Source organism: Somniosus microcephalus, chromosome 5, assembly GCF_052327205.1.
Source record: "Somniosus microcephalus isolate GS21.2 chromosome 5, FLI_Smic_1.0, whole genome shotgun sequence".
In the NCBI taxonomy this organism is placed as follows: Eukaryota; Metazoa; Chordata; class Chondrichthyes; order Squaliformes; family Somniosidae; genus Somniosus; species Somniosus microcephalus.
In genome coordinates, this window is record NC_140991.1 from 140,238,274 (window position 1) to 140,259,957 (window position 21,684).

General features: G+C 48.6%; 1 protein-coding gene across 1 annotated transcript in view; it reads right to left on the reverse strand.

Moving 5' to 3' along the window:
* The window catches only part of calcr (calcitonin receptor), a 308,033-nt gene that overhangs the window by 10,756 nt on the left and 275,593 nt on the right, over positions 1-21,684 (reverse strand). The window contains exons 10-11 of the mRNA XM_085988285.1: positions 2,985-3,203; positions 207-248 (exon numbers count right to left, since the gene is read on the reverse strand). Coding sequence (XP_085844411.1) covers positions 207-248; positions 2,985-3,203 — 261 coding nt within the window. The remainder of the gene's footprint in view (positions 1-206; positions 249-2,984; positions 3,204-21,684) is intronic.

Here is a 21,684-nt window from a genome sequence, read left to right on the forward strand (position 1 = left end):
TACCAGAGTACTGTACTGGGTACATCTGCCTGGGTGGGGTAAAATATTCAGGTTCTCCTGGTTATCCTGACCTACTCTATCTTTACATTAGCATACCTTCAATTTATTGCAGGAAGGCACTATTATAAATTAACCACATAATAACTGCACACTGAAATGGATGTGATTCCTGCTATCTAGTCTTTAGTTCCTCTTTTTGTACTTACCTCTCCATTAAAGTAGCAAAATATGGTGGCCACTAGCAAACCCTGTGGAGGAAAAAACTTGCATAAATTAAAATGCACAAGAAGATATTAGGATTAGAAGCAATGGAAATTAAAGTATCAACAACAACAACTTGAATTTATATAGCACCTTTAACGTAGTAAAACATCCCAAGGCGCTTCACAGGAGTATTATAAGACAAAAGAATTGACACCGATCCACATAAGGAAAAATTAGGACAGATGACCAAAAGCTTGGTCAAAGAGGTAGGTTTTAAGGAGCATCTTAAAGGAGGAAAGAGAGGGAGAGAGGCTGAGAGGTTTAGGGAGGGAATTCCAGAGCTTAGGGCCTCGGCACCAGAAGGCACGGCCACCAATGATTGAGCGAATATAATCAGGGATGCTCAAGAGGGCAGAATTAGAGGAGTGCAGATATCTCGAGGGGTTGTGGGGCTGAAGGAGATTACAGAGACAGGGAGGGGTGAGGCCATGGAGGGATTTGAAGGATAAGAATTTTGAAATCGAGACATTGCTTAACTGGGAGCCAATGTAGGTCAGCGAGCACAGGGGTGCTAGGTGAATGGAACTCGGTGCGAGTTAGGACATGGGCAGCTGAGTTTTGGATGACCTCAAGTTTACATAGGGTAGAACGTGGGAGGCTGGCCAGGAGTGCATTGGAATTGTCAAGTCTAGAGGTAACAAAGGCATGGATGAGGGTTGCAGCAGTGGATGAGCTGAGGCAAGGGTGGAGACGGGTGATGTTACGGAGGTGGAAATAGGCGGTCTTAGTTATGCCGTGGATATGTGGTCAGAAGCTCATTTCAGGGTCAAATATGACACCAAGGTGGCAAACTGTCTGGTTCAGCCTCAGACAGATGTTGGGGAGAGGGATGGAGTCAGTGGCGAGGGAACGGAGAATTGGAGAAAATTTCTGCTCATCCAGAACTGGATGTCGGACAAGCAGTCTGACAATTTAGAGACAGTGGAGGGGTCGAGAGAAGTGGTGGTGAGGTAGAGCTGGGTGTCGTTAGCGTACATGTGGAAACTAATGCTGTGTTTTTGAATTATGTCGCCAAGGGGCAGCATGTAGATGAGAAATAGGAGGGGGCCAAGGCTAGGTCCTTGAGGGACATCAGAGGTAACGATGCAGGAGCGGGAAAAGAAGCCATTGCAGATGGCTACGATTAGATAGATAAGAATGGAACCAGGCGAGTGCAGTCTTGCCAAGCTGGATGATGGTGGAGAGGCTTTGGAGAAGGATGGAGTGGTCAACCATGTCAAAGGCTGCAGACAAGTCAAGAAGGATGAGGAGGGATAATTTACCTTTATCACAGTCACAAAGGATGTCATTTGTGACTTTGATGAGAGCCATTTCGGTACTGTGACAAGGGCAGAAACCTGATTGGAGGGATTCAAACATGGAGTTGCAGGAAAGATGGGCACGGATTTGGAAGGCGACAACACATTCAAGGACTTTGGAGAGGAAAGGGAGGTTGGAGATGGGCCAGTAGTTTGCAAGGACGGAGGGGTCAAAAGTTGTTTTTTTTTTAGGAGAGGGACGATGATGGCAGATTTGAGGGAGAGGGGGATAGTACCTAAGGAGAGAGAACCATTAACAATGTCAGCTAACATGGGAGCCAGTAAAGGAAGTTGGGTGCTCAGCAGTTTGGTGGGGATAGGGTTGAGGGAGCAGGAAGTGGGTCTCATGGACAAGATGAGCACAGAGAGGTCATGAGGAGAGATTGGAGAGAAACTGGAGAAAGATGCGAGTTCAGGGCTAAGGCAGGGGGAACCTTAGAGAAAGTTTCGCCCGGTGGGCATGGGGAATGAAGGGAAGTGGCAGAGGCAGCTGAACGGATGATTTCAATCTTAGAAACAAAGAAGTCCCTGAGCTCCTCACGCTTGTTATCGGAGGTGAGGGTGGAGGAGGCAGGGGAGTGGGGTTTAAGAAGGTGGTTAGCAGTAGAGAATAGAAGCCGGAGGGTATCTTTGCATTCCAGAATGATTCTGCAATGTTGGCAGATGCTACGTTTCCAGCCTAAATACTGCCAACAAAACACTGAATATGTTAATCTGCTAGTCATTACCTGCAGTGGAAAGTAATCCCAGATGTTACTGGACAAATATACCATTGCCAATAATGTATTGCCTACCCAGTGCAAATTCTAGGCCAAGATGCTTTATTTCTCAATAGGAAAGACTTGTTAGAAAAAAAATGACCTCTACTAAGGGTCAAACCATATGTAGGGCCACTGGAAAATCATGGCCGCATTTTGTCAAAGAATCCATGAAAATCGTGCTACTCTGCAAAAAACACAGCCCTTCCCTTGTGAAAATCATCCATGCTAAGTTATTCAACTAACTCCTTAGTGCTGCTTCCAGTTCCTCCTTTCCCTGCAGATCTCGGTTCCTACTGCTGCTCTGGGGAATGGAGCTTTGCTGCATATTACAGGCAGGAATTCTTGTGATAGTTTTGCAAAATCAAGAATTTCTGCCGACAACATGCAGCAACATCATAAGGTAGGAGACTGGAGCAGCGGTGAAGGGCAAATTGGGAAAGACTGGCTCTGCAAACTGGGATGGGAACAGGGGAGGAGAGACAAGAAAGGGGAAAGAGTGGCATTATGAAGTTGGGTAGGGGCAAAAGTAGCAGTGTGGCCCAAACACACTGCAGGATTGTAATGAGGGGCTAACTTAACATAAATTACAAATTACTAAGGGTAACGAAATCGCATTCAACAAACTGAAAACATACATAGAGAAAACAGTCCACTGGCATACCTGGTAATGCACAAATATGTGCATAATATAGTCATAGATTTCTCCAGCAAGTCGGTTTTCTGGTCTCCAAGGAATAATGACAAACTGAATTCCCAGCAGTGGCACAAGTATTAAAGTTGCTCTGACAGCCTTCATGTACATATTGGATTCAGTGCGGTGAGTATCTCTCAGCTTAGTAACCAGGACACGCACAATGTTGAGCAAGAAGAACAAGTTCACCTGTGAATGACCCGGAAGCAATTCTCTATCAGTAAGACAATGTTGAGACATAAGACAATTCTAGATAGCATGCTTAGGTTTCAATTGAAAGAGTTTTACCGTTTGCAAGAAATAAACAGATCTGTTTTTATTAGGATGAGATTTTACAGAAGTATTGGGATCAGTGATATTGAACACATTGGGACAAATTTTGATGTTGCAGATGTGTGAAGCAAACTCCTGCGAACATAAGTACGATAATATGAAGAAGGGCAAGAAAAGACCACCAGACCCATCCATGCTCACCCTATCTGTTAGTACAATCTCATGTGCCACCCACCCTAAGCGCCCATAATGCCAGCTCCTGGGAAAAGGCAAAAGAAAAGAAGAAAAAAATATTTTTTTCCCCAACTCCCTAAGGCAATCAAGCAAGCTCTGGGGGACTATGATTATCTATAATGCACCTGTAGACATGCTCAACTAAATCACATATACACCCTTATCTAACCATACCACAGAAGGACATAAATTGCCCGTGGCTATTATTATTACAGCACTTTGTTTTTTTGCACAAGAAAGTAAAAATATTACTTGCTTTTTATGATAGAATAGAGATGCTAAGATTGTAAGAAAGGGTGTTGTTCAGAATGAAACCTTTACTGTGACAATTACAGTAGATAATATTGCACCTTTCTCAACGATATTTGGAGATGATGGAGAAATTTTGCAGAACTTTTCCTCAAGTGATTCAGTAAGTGGGGTGGAATCCATGATATCCACAATCTATGGTAGATTGTGGATAATCTGTTGAAGGAGTGAGCTTGATGGACTGAATGTACTTACCTTTTATTTATAGGAATGATTTCCAATTGAATAAGATCAACATCCTCGCCAAACATGTATTAATTGTTTCAAAGTTAATAATTAGCTGCTGCATTCAACTCGGACACGTGAGTAAAATTATAATTTTGTTCTAAGCACTTTATTACTTGGCAAATATGTGAAGCAAACTCATGTGAACATAATTATGAAAATATGAAAAGAAAGGCAAGAAAGGGCCACCAGGAGTCCCCACTTTCCCGCCAGGTCCTGATTGAGCTAGGAAAGTGGGATCTCCTGGCACAGGGAGTGCCGCTTGATGTGCCTCAATAAATCCGAGACTCGATGTTAGCGAAACAAAACAAGGCTTTTATTGACTTAGAAGGTAACACACAGAGGAGAATGTATCTTCCATCCAGAGGTCTGCCGTACTGGATGTGCTGCAGGCTGGGCCAGCTTACATAGGAGCCAGGTATGGGCGGAGCCCTACACACAGTACAATACAATGGAAATGAAACTGAAACCAACCATAGTCGCAGGCAGAGAAATACTGATGAGTGATGAATGGAATATTTCCCACAGTCACAGGCAGAGAAATACTGATGAGTGATGAATGGAATATTTCCCACAGTCACAGGCAGAGAAATACTGATGAGTGATGAATGGAATATTTCATCACATTCACCCCTTCTATAGATTTAGTCTGTTCGGGGGTTTGATAGTCCTCTGCGACCGACGTGGCTGTTGTGGTGCTGCGGGTGTCGGCTGGGTGTCCCCGGTGGCCTCCTGGGTCTCTGCCGGGGGTGCCGCCAGGGTTGTTGAAGGGGTAGTTGGTGGGGGTACCGTTGGTCGATGTTCTTCCGGGGGTGATGAAAGAGTAGTGGGTGGGTAAGAGTTGCTGTGGTCGTTGTTGCTGTTGTTGTCGTGGTTGTTGTCGTTACCAGCTGGGGCGATGTCTTTTATGGACATGGTGTCCTCCCTTCCGTCGGCGTGCCGGACATACGCGTATTGGGGGTTGGCGTGGAGTAGGTGCACTGACTCCACGAGAGGGTCCGTCTTGTGGCCCCTCACATGCCTTCGCACGAATACCGGACCTGGGGTGGAGAGCCATGACGGCATGGATATGCCTGAGGTGGATTTCCGCGGAAAGACAAACATTCACTCGTCAGGCGTGGCATTAGTGGCAGTACACAATAGCGACCGTATCGAATGGAGCACATCTGGGAGGACTTCCTGCCAGCGGGAGATAGGGAGGCCTTTGGTCCTTAGAGCTAGAGTGACTGCTTTCCATACTGTCCCGTTCTCTCGCTCCACTTGACCGTTACCCCGGGGGTTGTAGCTGGTGGTACAGCTCGTGGCGATCCCCCTGGACAGCATGTACTGGCGTAGCTCTTCACTCATGAAGGACGCCCCCCTATCCGTATGGATGTAGCTCGGCATACCGAACAGGCAGAACAGGCTGTTGAGGCATTTAATGACCGTGGCGCTGGTCATGCCTGGGCAGGGGAAGGCGAATGGGAAACGAGAGTATTCGTCCACAATGTTCAGGAAGTAAACATTGCGGTCGACGGACGGGAGGGGGCCCTTGAAATCTAAGCTGAGCCGCTCAAAGGGCCGTGTAGCTTTGATTAAGTGGGCTCTATCTGGGCGGTAGAACCGAGGCTTGCACTCAGCGCAAGTGCGACAGTTCCTGGTCAGGGACCGAACTTCCTCAATCGAGTAGGGTAAGTTGCGAGACTTTATGAAGTGGAACAGCCGCGTGACCCCTGGGTGGCAGAGGTCATTGTGGAGGGTCTGTAGCCGATTCCCAGTGGCGCTGGCACACATCCCTCGTGAGAGGGCGTCGGGGGATTCGTTAAGGGCCCCTGGCCGGTAAATGATGTCATAATCGAAGGTGGAGAGCTCGATCCGCCACCTAAGAATCTTATCATTTTTAATCTTCCCCCTCTGTTTATTATTGAACATAAACGCTACCGACCGCTGGTCAGTAAGTAGGGTGAAGCGTTTGCCGGCTAGGTAGTGGCGCCAGTGGCGCACTGCCTCCACGATGGCTTGGGCCTCCTTTTCTACGGAGGAGTGTCTGATCTCGGGCCCTTGGAGGGTCCTCGAGAAGAAAGCTACGGGCCGCCCCGCCTGGTTGAGGGTGGCCGCCAAGGCAAAGTCAGACGCATCACTTTCCACTTGAAAGGGGGGTGTTCTCGTCCACTGCCTGTAGCGTGGCCCGCTCAATATCCTGCTTAATGCTTTTGAAGGCGGCATGGGCCTCAGCAGAGAGCGGAAAAGAGGATGCTTTCAAGAGGGGGCGGGCTTTGTCGGAGTAGTTGGGGACCCATTGGGAATAATAAGAAAATAACCCCAGGCACCTTTTCAGGGCTTTGGGAGTGTTGGGCAGGGGCAGCTCCCGTAGGGGGCGCAATCGGTCGGGGTCTGGTCCGATTTTCCCATTCTCCACCACGCTGCCTAGTATGCAGAGGCGCGTGGTGTTGTAAACGCACTTGTCCTCGTTGTAGGTGAGGTTGAGTTTTTGTGCGGTTTTCAGGAACCTCTCGAGGTTCGAGTCGTGATCCTGCTGGTTGTGACCGCAGATGGTGACGTTGTCGAGGTAGGGGAAGGTTGCCTGCAAGTGGTGGTCATCGACCATGCGGTCCATCTCCCTCTGGAAGACCGAGACCCCATTCGTCACCCCAAAGGGGACTCTGAGGAATTGGTAGAGGCGTCCGTTCGCCTCGAAGGCGGTGTACGGGCGGTCCTCTGGTCTGATAGGGAGCTGGTGGTACGCTGACTTGAGGTCGATGGTGGAGAACACCCGGTATTGGGCGATTTGGTTCACCATTTCTGATATGCGGGGTAGCGGGTAGGTGTCTAGTTGGGTGTACCTGTTGATCGTTTGGCTATAGTCGATCACCATCCGTTTCTTCTCGCTACCCCTTACCACCACCACTTGGGCGTGCCACGGGCTATTGCTGCGTTCAATAATGCGCTCTTTCAGGAGCCTGTCTACCTCGGTCGCGATAAACCGCCTGTCCTCCCAGCTGTACCTCCTGCTTTTGGTCGCTATTGGCCGGCAGTTAGGGGTAAGGTTCGCGAATAGCGAAGGCGGCTTTACCTTCAGGGTAGCCAGACCGCACACTGTGAGGGGCGGCTGGGACCCACCGTAATTGAGCGTGATGCTTTGGTGGTAGCACTGGAAATCCAGGCCCAAGATCATGCTCGCACATAGATTCTTCATGATTAATACTTTAAAATTATCGTATACAGTTCTGTTAACGGACAATTGTACCGTGCAGTAACCCATAATGGTCGATGTCTGGGTTTTATCAGCCATAGAGATGGTACCCCGAGTAGGGACCACCTTTAGGGAGAGTTGTTGTACCAGTTCAGGGTGGATAAAACTCTCCGTGCTTCCACTGTCAATTAAACATTTAACCCTGCACCCGTTTATCTCGATGTCCACCATTGATTTGGATAGCGGGTGTGGCCTGGTCTGGTCCACTGTGACCGATGCCACTGTAGGGCCCTGATCGAGACAAGATGGCATCCACGCTGTCTGCTCACAAGATGGCGGACCCCACGAGGTCGGGCAAGATGGCGTCCAAGATGGCCGCTCCCACGGCGCACACGCGGCGGTGGCGGGTTTTCCGGCGGGGTTCCCTCTGCACACCTTCCCGAAGTGCCCCTTCTTACCGCACTTAAAGCAGGTGGTGCCTTTCGCCGGGCACAGGTTTCTGGTGTGCTTCGGCTGCCCGCAGAAGTAGCAGTTGGGTCCCCGACGCGTCGCGGCTGTCGTAGGGCTTCTGGGGGGAGAGCGGGGCCCCGACGGTGTCGGGCTGCCGGGCGGGGAAGATGCCTTCCAAGATGGCGGCGCCCTTGGTGCACACGTGGCGGCGTGGACGGCGCGGGCTGAAGAGTAGGCGTCCGAGTTTCTCTGGGCCACATCCAGGGATCGTGCTGTGTCCGCAGCCTGTTTCAGGTCCAATCCTGTTTTTTCCAGCAGTCTCTGCCGGATGTAAGTGGAGCTGAGGCCTGTGATAAAGGCATCGTGAACAAGCTCGTCAGTGTACACTGCGGCTTTTACATCTTGGCACTTGCAGTCTTTGCCAAGCGTTTTCAGGGTGCCTAGGAACTCCTCCACCGATTCCCCAGGTCGCTGTGCGCGAGTAGTGAGCAGATGCCTAGCATGCACCTCATTCATAGGCTGCTGGTAATGCGCCTTTAAGATGTCACAGGCGGCCGGGTACGTGTCGGCGTCTTGGATGAGGGGGTAAACCCGGTGGCTTACCCAATTCCGCAGAATTCCGAGTTTCATACTCGCAGCGTCCGTAGCGTCTTTGACGGCTGCGGAATTGTCCAGGAAGAATTGCATACACATAAACCAGTGTCCGAAGCGTGCTGATGCGTCCGAAGCATGCTGGTCCAAATCCAAACGTTCGGGTTTCAAGAGTTGATCCATTGTGTTGAAAATTAAGTCAATAAAATTGATGTGCCTCAATAAATCCGAGACTCGATGTTAGCGAAACAAAACAAGGCTTTTATTGACTTAGAAGGTAACACACAGAGGAGAATGTATCTTCCATCCAGAGGTCTGCCGTACTGGATGTGCTGCAGGCTGGACCAGCTTACATAGGAGCCAGGTGTGGGCGGAGCCCTACACACAGTACAATACAATGGAAATGAAACTGAAACCAACCACAGTCGCAGGCAGAGAAATACTGATGAGTGATGAATGGAATATTTCCCACAGTCACAGGCAGAGAAATACTGATGAGTGATGAATGGAATATTTCCCACAGTCACAGGCAGAGAAATACTGATGAGTGATGAATGGAATATTTCATCACACCGCTCACCCAACATCACCCCTCAGGCTGCCCTCTGACGTCACTCCCAATTTTGATTTCCTGATCCATACCTAATAACTGAATACAAAATCTTGACTCAAACATAACAGCTCCCAAATAATCTAATTTCTGATGGTCAGCAAACTAAATACACTCACTGCAAGCTTCATCAGGAGACAGCAGCCCATTTTAATAAATTGGGCAGTCCAGCAAGACTCATCTGAAAATAGCAGGGACCCAGTTGTGCAGAATTTCCACCAATTCTGGGATTTTTTTGGTCGAACTTGTAATGCCTCTACCCACCCTTTACAAGGCCAACAGTATCGGGTCCAGCCCCAGGGTTGTAGCTAGGGGTGGGCAGGCACATCCTACACTGGGAATTCCCACTTACTCAGCTCAGTTGGACCTAGTGTAGGACTGGAGGATGGTACAATGAGTGGGATGAGTTGTACCGACCTATAGATGGGTGTAAGGGGGCCACACCGGGGAAGGGAGTGGCCCAAACCCCTGATGTACCAACATTTTTTAATTAAAAATTTGGATTGCTCCCTTACAGGAGACCTGATGGGAAGATGGCTGGTGTTGGGTGGGCTTCCCGCTCACATTAGCCTCACTAGCCCCAGCAAGCGTTGATTCTGGCAAAAACCTCCAAAATAAGCCAGTTTCATCGGCATTGTATAGCTGTGCTGGCGACAAATCATGTTGCTGCACAATCCGATTGAAATAATCGCAGTATTCTTCTGCGGCGTCGTGATCAGCTGATTCCTTCTCCCCGGAAATATTGAGTCGTCCTATCCCGTGCCGTAACTTGAAGCACGTTAGCCATCCCTCAGAGAAAGCACACTTGTCAGTGAGCTCCATCTTTACGTAGAAATCCTTTGCTTTCTCGATTAGCATGGGTCCGGAAAGTGGAACACCCTCTGAACGCTTAAGAGAAAACCACTCATAAAGCAGGGTATCCAGCTCTTCAAGCTTAGGCTTACGAAGTGTACGCCATTTCTCTACACCCTTAGATGTCTCCGAGCTTGAATAAAACTTGAGCAGCTTATCCTTCTGTGATTTGATGTTGTAGATTGTTGACAAACCGATTTTGAATTCATTCATAATGTTGATACGCTTCTCTCCCCTTTCTAGTCATTGGCAAATGTCGATTTTCTGTTTTAAAGTTAACACCACTCTCTTCCTTTTGCTTGGACCAACTTTTGGGATTTCCATAATGCAATGCAATGACTACCAGCAGCGTGGGAGACACACAGTACCCCTGTAAAATGGCAGATCAGAAGAGACTACCGGCAGCGCGGGAGAGTCAGACTCCTAGGGGTTTTGAGGTGTTCCGACTCCCGACAGCGCCAAGAAGCCGAGTAGTGGCAGTTTGGAGAACTACCCCTACTGACTAACTCAGCCACCGCGGGAGACTCGGACTTGGACTTGGCAACATTGCCGGTTATTGAGGTGTTGCTTTCGGAGCGAGAATTTTGCCAGTTAGTAGAGAATTCCGGATATTTAGGTGCCGTTTAAACAAGAGTTTTCTGTATTGAGTAGCATCTATACATTCACTAGGTGGAACCTCTGAACACCTTTATAAATCATCATTTCATTCCTGACTAATTTTTAACAATGCCAGAAAATGGTCTAAAATAACCAAACTATTAGATATGAGATGAAGCTGCACTGCCAGCAGTAAAGGGAACAGAATTCTATTAAAGCAACAGCACAGTCTGTTGTAAAGGCACCGACAAACACAATCAGGCTGAAGCTTAGTAACAAGAGTGTATAACAGGATTGGAACATAATCCGGTGAATTATATTGATGGCCCTGTAATGAGTTGGAGCTGGCAGCAGATCCTCTTTTGAAACATTTGCAAAGATTACTGGGGTTGTTCAACAGTGTACAAAATGTCACATTTTATACTAAATGAGGATTAGCTGAGTTACAATACCACAAAGATGAGATTCTGGTTTTATTTTTATTTCTTCCCATTGTAGATTAATTGAGGAAAATTCTGGCTCCACCCAAAGTGGATTATGAACCAGAGAATGCGTGTATGTTGTCATTTGGAAATTAAACAGTACCAGAAAATGGGAAGCAGTGAGGGTAAAATTCCTTGACTGAAAACTGTAGAATAGCTGTTTTTCTCCGTAATTAAATTATAGGAATATGTGGTTTTGAAACACGCAATTCCTAATCATTTGATTTCACTAGTGAATCATTAATTGCGGGAAAAAAACAGCCATTCTCCTACATTTCATCAAAAAAGGAATTTTGCCCCTTGCCTAATGAAACTATAAAGATAAGTTCCCATGGAGCCTAAATCAGTTAAGCTGTTAAAAGTGCACTAACCAGAATTATCCATTAGTTCATTCCATTTGGTGTGTAAAAGTAATAGATTGTTACTGTGGCATCACCATTTCCTCCTATGTGACTTTACATTTCAATTTCTATTTTAAAATTAGAACACTTGACATCTATTATGTACTTTTTTTATCATCAAACTAAGAACACATTTCTTTAACCTCAATGAAATTTAAAAGCGGTATTTCTGTGAGACGCCACTATCAGTGCAGAACCCCACTAGAATAAAACAGGAGTTGGAAAATTGGGGTTGTGGTGGTGTAGCCCGATCGCTGACTCACATTTGTGTGTAGTGAGGTTCTGCACTGGCTGCGGAGCCTCACAAAATTACCTTTAAACTATACGACAAAAACCACGGGGATGCAGATTCTAGTCAGTGACAGTTCTGGTCACCATTATTTTAAAGACCGGTTTGTTTGTTTCCTTCTTTTTTAATGATAATTTTTTAAATATTGCTTTCTCAGCACAGTGCCATAAAAGTGCTCAGCATTGTTCTTTCCTCCCCTCCCCCCTCTCCCTGCCCCTACACTTGCTTAAAAACCTGTTACATCTCCAACTTTTTCCAGTTCTGACGAAGGGTCATCGACCTGAAACGTTAACTCTGTTTCTCTCTCTACAGATGCTGCCTGACCTGCTGAGTATTTCCAGCATTTTCTGTTTTTATTTCAGATTTCCAGCATCCGCAGTATTTTGCTTTTGCCATAAAATGTACTTCCTTCAAAATGTGCAAATTAGTAATGACTGGCTGTTTTGTACTGGGAAAGTAGAAATAGACAGCCTGCTTGAAGGTGAATTGGTGCCATTTTTCATTGAGCTACCTATCTCCAATTCTCTAGTGTATTATAGAAGGTGATTCTTTATCACTTAATAGCATAATGTTGGAATTAGCTCTATGTTGGGGGCGTATATTTGGCACCTATAATGAATGATCTTGGTAGATAGCTCTCAGTCCTATTGCATTCAAGAGATTGCATTCTTCACACAGAGAAAACTCCCTAGTGCTTAAGTGATAATTAATCACATGTACTGTACCAAAGAGTTGAGGATAGGGAAGCGTTTCTATCTCTTGCTCCCTGATACAGTATATGCATTCCCTTGTATAATTTGAATGACTTTATCTTCTCCATTTTAATCTGCTGTTAGTCATGTGCCCTAATTTTGCAAGGCTTCACACCATTAGTGAAGCTTCTTTCCCCATGCAGGTGGGTCATAAAATTGGGCCCACGAACTCATGAGACAGAATTTAAAGCAATTCTTGGGGGTTGGGGTTCAGGGGGGTAGATGAAATGAGGCCGTGCTACAAACACGCATGACCCTCATTAACACTGAATGATAATTCAGATGAGGGCCCACATCGTATTTCACAATTCTGGGTGAGGCTCTTTCCCCAGCATGCAGTTCACCCACATAAACTGGGTGCACAACGGCTAAACAGGGCTAACTTGCTTTGGATGATCTCCTCAAGCAGGTTTTACTGAATGGTGCATTTCTTAGTGCATTGAACATCTCGTACACTTTTGTTTCCTTGCCTAGTTTTGCCATTTTTCAAAAGTATTTACAACAACAAAAACAACAACAGCTTGCATTTTTATAGCACCTTTGCCATAGAAAAATGTCCCAAGGAGCTTTGCAGAAACGCAATCAGATAAAAATTGATGCCGAGCCAAAGAAGGAGACATTAGGAGGTAACTAAAAGCTTGAGGTTTTAAGTAGGTTCTTACAGGAGAGGGTGGTGGAGAGGTTTAGGGAGGGAGTACGAGAAGGTTGAAGGCACAACTGCCAATAGTGTAGCAAAACGAGTGGGGGATGCACAAGAGGTCATATTTGAAGGAATGCAGAGTTCTCGGAAGGTTGTAGGGCTGGAGAAGATTACAGAGATATAGAGGTGACAGCCATGAAGGGATTTAGACACAAGGATCTGAATTTTAAATTTCAGGCACTTGGGGACTGGGAGCCAATGTAGAACTATGAGAAAGGGGTGATGGGTGAGCGGGACCTGGTGCAGGTTAGGATATGGACAGCAGAATGTTTGATGAGCTGAAATTTACAGAGGGTGAAGAATGGGAGGCTGGCCAGGAGAAAATTGGAATGTTCAAGTCTGGAGGTGACAAAGGCATGGTTGAGGGTTTCGGCATCATATGGGTTGAGGGGCTGGAGACAGGCAATGTTGGGGAGGTGGAAGTATGTGGTCTTTGTGATGCTGAGGTAGTAATTAGTCTGGTTCAACTTGCGACAGTGCCCGGGGAGGGGGATGGAATCGATGGCGAGGGTACAAACTTTGTTGCAGGGCCCAAAGACAATTGGGCTGGGTTTTATCAATAGAGGCGAGTAGGAGGCGGGACTCCCACTTTTGGGGTTGCAGTCCCGCCTCCATCAAGTTGTGGCCAACCCACTCGATTTTCCCTTGATTGACCTTGTTGAGCCCACCCAGCAGGCTCAGCAGGCCAATTAAGGGCCACCCGGCAACAGGTGATGTCACAGATTGACATTTCATCTGTCAAGAGCTTTTGACAGATGAAATATCAGTGTTTGACAGCGCTTTGAAGCTGTCAAACACCGACAATCTGTACTCTTAGTTAATTCCTTCCTCTCAGGCTGATTTAGAGATCTCTCCAGAACAGAAAGCAGAATGCTGCAAATTTTGACAGCTCGCGGCCATTCTGCTTTCTGTGCCGGTGAGATGAGGGACTCCCGAGACCTGAAGGAAGGAAGCCTGTAAAGGTAAGTAAAGCTTATTTAAACACTTTACACACACCAAACACACTTACCTCTGCACTCATGCACCCATCACTCACCTGAACACCGGACATTTCGAACCCTCCAAGTCCTTCAGCCCGACGGTCCGCCTCGCTAACTTGGCGTGGTTTGGAGCCGTCAGGCAGCCCACACTTCAGGGATAAAAATAGGGATTAGGCTAAAAACTGCCTGTTAACAGGCAGTTAATTGGCACTAATCCCCTTCCCGCCTCGGGGAGTCGGCTCCCAGCACAGGTCGGGTCCCCGCCTCCTGGGAAACGGGCATGAAGGCAGGTTGAGGGCAGGATGGGTTCGTGCCCCCCGATTTCACGATTTTAACCCCCCACACGCCTCCAATCCCGCCTCAACGGACCGATGAAATTCGAGCCCAATGGCTTCAGTCTTCCCAAAGTTTAACTGGAGGAAATTGTGGCTCATCTAGGATTGGATGTTTGGACAAGCAGGCTGACAACTCAGGTAGTGGAGGGGTCAAAAGCGGTGGTGGAGAGATGCTGCTGGGCATAATTAGTGCACGTGTGGAATCTGACCTCATCTCAGCAGATGATGTCGTCACCGGGAAGATGAGTGGCCAAGGATAAATCTTTGGGGGATTCCAGTAATGGTGCGTGGGTGGGAAGAGAAGCCATTGTTGAAGCTGCTCTGGCTATGATTGGATAGGTAAGAGTGGAACCAGGCGAGGACAGACCCACTCAGCTGGACAATGGAGAAGAGGCATTGGAGTAGGATGAAATAAAAACAGAAAATGCTGGAGAAACGAAGGATCATCGACTTGAAATGTTAACCCTGTTTCTCTCTTCACAGATGCTGCCTGACCTGCTGAGTTTCTCCAGCATTTTCTGTTTTTATTTCAGATTTCCAGCATCTGCAGTATTTTCTTTTTGTATTGGAGTAGGATGGTCTGGCTGACCATGTCAAATGGTAAAGAGAGGTTGAGAAGGATGAGGAGGGATAGTACACCATTGTCACAGTCACAGAGGATGCTAGTGGTGACTTTCCTGAAGTCTGGGCAATTGCTGCAGCACAACAGTTTGCAGCTAACAAAGTTGGGAGAATGGGAATCTGACTGTTTCCACAGTGCTGCATAAATTGGATGAAGAGGAATAATTTATAAGGGGACAGCTGTAGGATTGATTCCTCCCCCCATCCCCCACGGTAAAAATACTGGACTATGAAATGTAAAAACCCAGAACTACAGAGCCCACAAAAAGGGCTCGGCAATAAAGGGTTAATTCAAACATTGCAGCCGAAACTACGACTGGATCACAGACAATCTAAAATCTGAACAAGAACATTTGCATATTCATATACCTTAAGGGGTTACATTGTTCACCTTAGACCATGGCTCCTGAATAACTAGTTTCAGTGCAGGCCTAGACAATGGGCCGGGCTTCGAACTTTTGAATACGAATGCTAACAGAAACCAACAACTTCGCATATGCAGTCACTTTGGGAAGGTTGCATTGTCAGAAAGGTATCGCTAATCAATGGACAATACCAGGGACAATTCACACATTTTGAAACAAATCGTATGCTCAGGAGGGGGCCAGGAAATGTGTGTCAAGATACTGCAAGTTGGTTTTGGTTTAAAGTAAGAGCACTTCGAAGACAGCGGTGTGGGAAGCCGATGGCAGAACAGCGAACAGAAAGATTCGGGCCTACAATCAACTCCAAGAGACAGCCGATCGGGAGTGGTGATTGTATGTTTCAGTCAAATCATAGAGGGGCTTTTATGATTGAGTCTGAGTAAGTTTGTGAGTTTCAGTCAGATCTCAATAAGGGCTTTGTGATTGAGTCTGGGTAACTTTATATGTAACAGTCAAATCGCAGATGGGTTTAACTGTGTCATATTGTGTCAATGCAAATGGCCCTTGCATTTTGGGGTTGTTAGCCTGATATAAATTGTAAGGATTTATACTGGGGAAGTAATTGTGTGTGTGTGTGTGTGTGTGCAAGAAACAAACGAATCAAAGATTGAGCCAAAACCCTGTGCCGTGTGTATTTTGTTCTTATAAATCCTGACGTCCAAGAACTGTGTGTAACAGGGGACCAGTATCGGAGAAAACCCCTTACACAACATTTTCAGTCTCAGTAACACTTCAGGCAGTATATCAAAAATGAAATCTCATGTTTACAGATCATGCTACTCCTACTTGGTTATATCAGAGGCATCTGTATTTGTTGCTTACACTACACTGCACAGGTAGTGGCCAAATTACGGGATCTGCTGCACCAGGATTATAGTCAACATGAAGGACTAGGATGAATCTTCCTCACAGTTGTCAAGGTCACATTGCTATTGAGCTTCTATGCCACAGGATCCTTGTCGGGGACATCTGAGGATAGGCTAGTTTGCAATGCATACCTATATAAAGCTAGTGACTGATGCCATATTTGCCAGAGGAAACACCTTTCTCACTTTCCCAGACCCCAACTGGCAGGCTTCCAAAGAGTCCCGGAAGTTATAGATTGAACACATGTGGCCATCGGGATTCCAACATCAACTTGAATGCATAAATGAATAGGAAAGGATACCACTGCATAAATGTACAGATGGTTTATGACCACAGAAATGTGATCCAGCACACTAATGCTCATTATCCAGGAAGCAGCCATGGTACTTCTATTATGCAGTAGCCTACAATGGCTGTATTATTTGTAAGTGCAGACAGAATGAACAGATGGCTGTTGGGAAATCAGAGGCAATCGTTTTAGCCATTGCAAATGAGTTTGATTTAAAAAAAACATACATTAGAACAAAAGTACAATGAAGCCCATGCAAGTTATTGCACCATGGGATGTTTATGCAACAGTTGTATTGTTTGGACTGCTGCTCTACAGCTGAACCACAATCTCCAGAGTCACTATCCGATGCATGCTATACATTTTGCCATCCAACGAGCAGTAGGCATGCAGCAGGACAATCAGGAGACCTATGGGTCCTCACGTTCATAGTAAGAAGATAAGGAAAAAGAGGAGACATGGAGGGATTTGTTGGAGCATGGAATGCTTTGTCACAGGAAGTAGTTGAGCTAGAGATCTTTGCATCTTTTAAGTAGTGGAAGGTACTGGTCTATCGGGAGAAAGCAGGCCACAGGGTTCGTTTTGGATTGCTTGAGCAAAAAGCCTGCACTGATATGATGGGCCAAATGGCCTCCTTCCATACTGTAAAGGTCTGTGGTTGTATGGCACTCTACATACCCACTTTCACCTTCCTCTGTAAAAACTGAGTTGAAACTTATAGGCCTAGAAATTCAGTATAGCCACGTTTGGGGCACTACAGCCGGGCATTCGCTAAATTGTGCGCCCGATGCAACTTAGCGCCACCTTCGCCGATATTCAGTTGCATTGCCCCAAGAGGTTGCTGCTGCGCTAAAGCAGGCGATGCACGACTATCATAAGGCGCTAAGCCGGCGAGCCGGGGCGCTACCACCAAGGGCGGGCGCAGCGCAGGAGCGGTGAGTTGCTGATTGAAGGCAGACACGCTGGCGCCAGTCAGCTCTTAAAGGGGGAGGGTGGATTTGTTTGGCTGCCACGCCCTGCACACTGCAGCCCTGAAGCAAGGCCTGCCCATTGCTGCTTGGACAGTTCAACGCCCAGGACAATGGAGAAGGCCAGGGAGAGAGCGCAGCGCTTCAGCGAGGGTGACCTGAAGGTACTGGTTGGCGCAGTGGAGCGCAGGCGCCTTGTCCTCTTCCCTGAAGGTGGCAGGAGGCCGCTGCCCAATGAGTATCGAAAAGCCTGGAGGGAGGTGGCAAACAGGGTGACCTCCAACAGCGTGGTTGGCAGGACTCCTGTGCAATGCAGAAAAAAGTTCAACGACCTCACTCGGGTTGTCAGGGTGAGTACCCTTTCCAGTATCCTCCTCATCCCTGCATGTGCACCTCACTTTATGGCCAAAGGGACCTGAAAGCCCTAGTGCCCAGCCCTCATCCAGCAGCTATGCGACTGTCATGAAAATCACTTGAACATTCAGGACTTTACACACTGTCAGGGCTATTCCACCATGGGAGGCAGTGCAGGCAAGATCAGGGCTTCAAACTGTCAGGGCTATTCCACCATGGGAGGCAGTGCAGACAAGATCAGGGCTTCACACTGTACTTAGAGGCTGTCCTTTCTCTTGCAGGGCAAGCTGGCCCACAACCGAAGGCAGCAGCGACAGACCGGGGGAGGCCGTCCTGACCTCAAACAGCTCAGCGACCTGGAGCAGCGTGTGGAGCGCATTATGTCAGGCCGGCTGATTGGCCCCGTCGCCAGTGGAGATGCCGACCCTGCTCTGGGCCCCAATGGTAAGGGCATCACCTTTTTGACCTCTCTCTTTCCATTTGCGCCTCACACCAGCATCCTTTGCCACTATCGAACCAATGCAGTGCATAGCAGCACTCATGCCTCCCTCGCTGCCGCCCTGTCCTCACTCTAAAGCAACTCTTGTGCCTGTCTGCTTTCAGATGGTGAATTGCCAGGTGAGGAGGCGGGCCCTCAAGCTGGCACTGTGTCTGAATCGGAAATGGAGGAGGAGGAAGAGGAAGCCGGCCCATCAGTGGCACCCTCAGCCGAGGCAGCCCATGGCCATGATGGGGACACGTCTTCCCTGGAGGGGAGCAGGGGGGAAGGGTCTGAGGAGAGTGAAGCTCCGGAGCCCAGCAGGCTGCAGCAACGCGGGAGGGGTGGGAAAGCTCAGCGGCCTTCTCCCCGGAGGGTGAGTCGGCCTCCAGTCCTGCTATGGCGAGCGCAGAGGAGGTGCGGCTCCTTGCTGAAATGGGCGCCCAGGCTGAGCACAGGCACACTGAGCTCATGGCTGCAGTGGCAAGGATGCCTGACTCCATAGAGTCACTGGCAAGGAGTGTACAGGAATTCGGGGCAACACAGGCCAGGAGTCTGCAAGAATTCAGTGCAGCACAGGCCAGGAGTTTGCAGGACTTCGCGGCAGTACAGGCTAGGAGTCAGCAGGACTTTGCTGCATCACAGGCGGCTTCCAGCCAAGTGCTCAGTCCTGCCGTGCATTCACTGGCTGGTGTGATGCAGACACAGACCAGGGCCACACGGGCACTAACTGCTGCCACCCTCACTGGATCGGCCAGGCATTGCCGGGGCACTCGCCGCGCTGCAGCAGCCCAGCAGTCTGTGCTTCAGCAGATTGCTGCGCATGCTGCAGTGCTGGCCCGTGCGAGTGCCAGTGTATCAGCCGACCAGGGAGTGCCTGTGCTCTGTCAGGTTGGCAGCATTCCTGCAGCCAACACTGTCACTCCTCCACTGCAGCTGCCACCACCCGTAGGACAGACTGCTGCCGCCCAAGCAGAGTTGGAGCAGTCAGCAGCCGGCCCCTCCAGGCCCAGAGCTGGTCCAGGCCGACCCCCAAGGGCATCTGCCGTCTCACCATCTGACCCTCAGCAGCCTTCCCCCAGCCTTGCTGCAGCCACTGGGGTCCCATTGAGGAGGAGCTGCAGGGCGGGAAGGGGCCACTCGCGGAAGCGAGATGGATCACCCTCGCAGGGGCAAAAGTAGAAGGTGTGGCCAAATGATTTTTTTATATATGAGGCCGAGAGGGTTTTTTTATATATGAAGGCCGAGACTGTTGTGTTCTTTATATATGAAGGCCGAGACTGTTGTGTTCTTTTATATATGAAGGCCAAGACTGTTGTGTTCTTTTATATATGAAGGCCGAGACTGTTGTGTTCTTTTATATATGAAGGCCGAGATTGTTGTGTTCTTTTATATATGAAGGCCGAGACTGTTGTGTTTGTTTTTTATAAAGGCCGAGGATCATGGTCATTTTTGTTTAACTGCTTTTTGCATTTTCTGAAGGTTGTGAGAGCCAGTTATGTCTCTGACTGTTTTTTGGTGGGTTTCTCTGAATTAGTTTGTCATGCGGGAAGGGCACAGAGTTTGCACAGTAAAAAAATTTCTTTAATTGCATTGTCCATGTTTGCTTTTGGAAGTATTTGTTGCCTTGACCAGCTGAGGGCTTGCGGAGCGGCTATATTCATCTTCTTTCATTGGCACAAGCCATTCCCTGAGAGGGGGCCTAGAACCGAGTTGCAATAAGCTGCCGACGGACGGCCCTTGCACTTTGTGCCTCCCTCCCGTGCTGGTGCGCCTCCTCCTCCTCCTCCTCTGGTGATCCTCCAATGTCTGCTGGCAGTGGCTGAGTCCTGCGGATAGCCAGGTTGTGCAGCATGCAGCACACTACAACGAAATGGGTGACTCGCTCAGGCGAGTACTGTAGGGCTTCCCCAGAATGATCCAGACAGCGGAACCATTGCTTGAGCACGCCGATTATGTGCTCAATGATGTTCCTGGTTGCTTGATGGCTGTCAGTGTATTGATCTTCAGCAGGTGTGCTGAGCCAGGTGCACAAAGGATAGCCTTTGTCCCCGAGAAGCCATCCTCGTGGGTGAAGCTGGGCTTCGAAAATGTCTGCCACAGAAGTCTGGCGCAGGATGAAGGCACCGTGGCTGCTGCCTGGAAAGCGGGCATTGACAGCTAGTATGAGCTGCCTGTGGTCACACACCAACTGGACATTGAGCGAATGGTAGCCCTTCTGGTTGCGGTAATCCTCGGCATTCTGTAGAGGTGCACGCAAAGCCACATGCGTGCAGCCAATGGCGCCCTGCACCATGGGGAAGCCCGCTAATGCTGCAAATCCCATTGCACGCTCTTGCTGCTTGTCCAGGGTCATGGGGAAGGAGATGAACTGACGTCTCCTTCTGAAAAGGGCATTGGTCACCTGGCGGATGCAGCAATGTACCGCGAACTGGGAGATGTTGGCAATGTCCCCAGTAGTGGATTTGAAGGTGCCGGTGGCATAGAAGTTGAGTGCCACCGTCACCTTCACTGCCACCGACAGAGACGTCCTGCTCCTTAGCTGTGGCTGCAGATCTCCGCGAAGCAGGTGGCAGATCTCAGTGACCACCTCCCTTCTGAATCGCAGCCTCCGAACACACTGCTCCTCAGACATGTTCAGATATGAGAACTGCTGGCGGTATACCCTGGGTGGGTAAGGCCTCCTGTGCCGACGCCTGTTGGCCCTTCTCCGTCTGGCCATGACTGGCACTCTCTCACGGCGTCTCTGAGCCCTTTGAATGCAATGCAGTAAGCCAACGTTTCCACCCATTGCAGCCCCCATTATATGTTTCCAATCAAGGCTATGGCACTGAAAGTTAAATCCAAGTGCATAGCTCTGGCCTGAAGCCAGAAGTACCTGTGCGAGCGTTGAGTCAAACCAGAAAGCTCTCTCCCTTTGTCTCTCTCCAAATATCCGTCTCTCACAAAGAAGGAGTGGAACAAAATGGCTGCCACTTATACTGCAGGAGGAGTCCCCTTTAAATAGCGCCCCTGCACCCCGCAGCGACTGGGAACCGTTCCCCTCTACCAGTCGCTGGGGGCGCCAGGCGCACGTAAGGGCGGCGCCACTGAAGTTCCGGTTCGGGGCGCACCAAGCGCGTTGCACCATGAAATGATGTCAGGATCTGCGCGCGCAGCTGAGCGGGCGCTGCGGTTTTGCGCCGCCGCTAAATCTTAAGTGAAGTTCGCGAGAGGCGCAGATTGCGCCGCGCCCGGGCTCTAGCCGCTTAGCGCCCCACTTCTCCTCCTCCTAAGGCACTAGCGGCTGGCGCTAACAACTGAATTTCTAGGCCATAACCTTTTCTGCCATTTCTTCACTCTCAAGTACAAGATTGGCTCTTTCTCTAAGTGGTTCAACCCCTTCTTTGATGATCCTTTCATTTCATATATGTTTA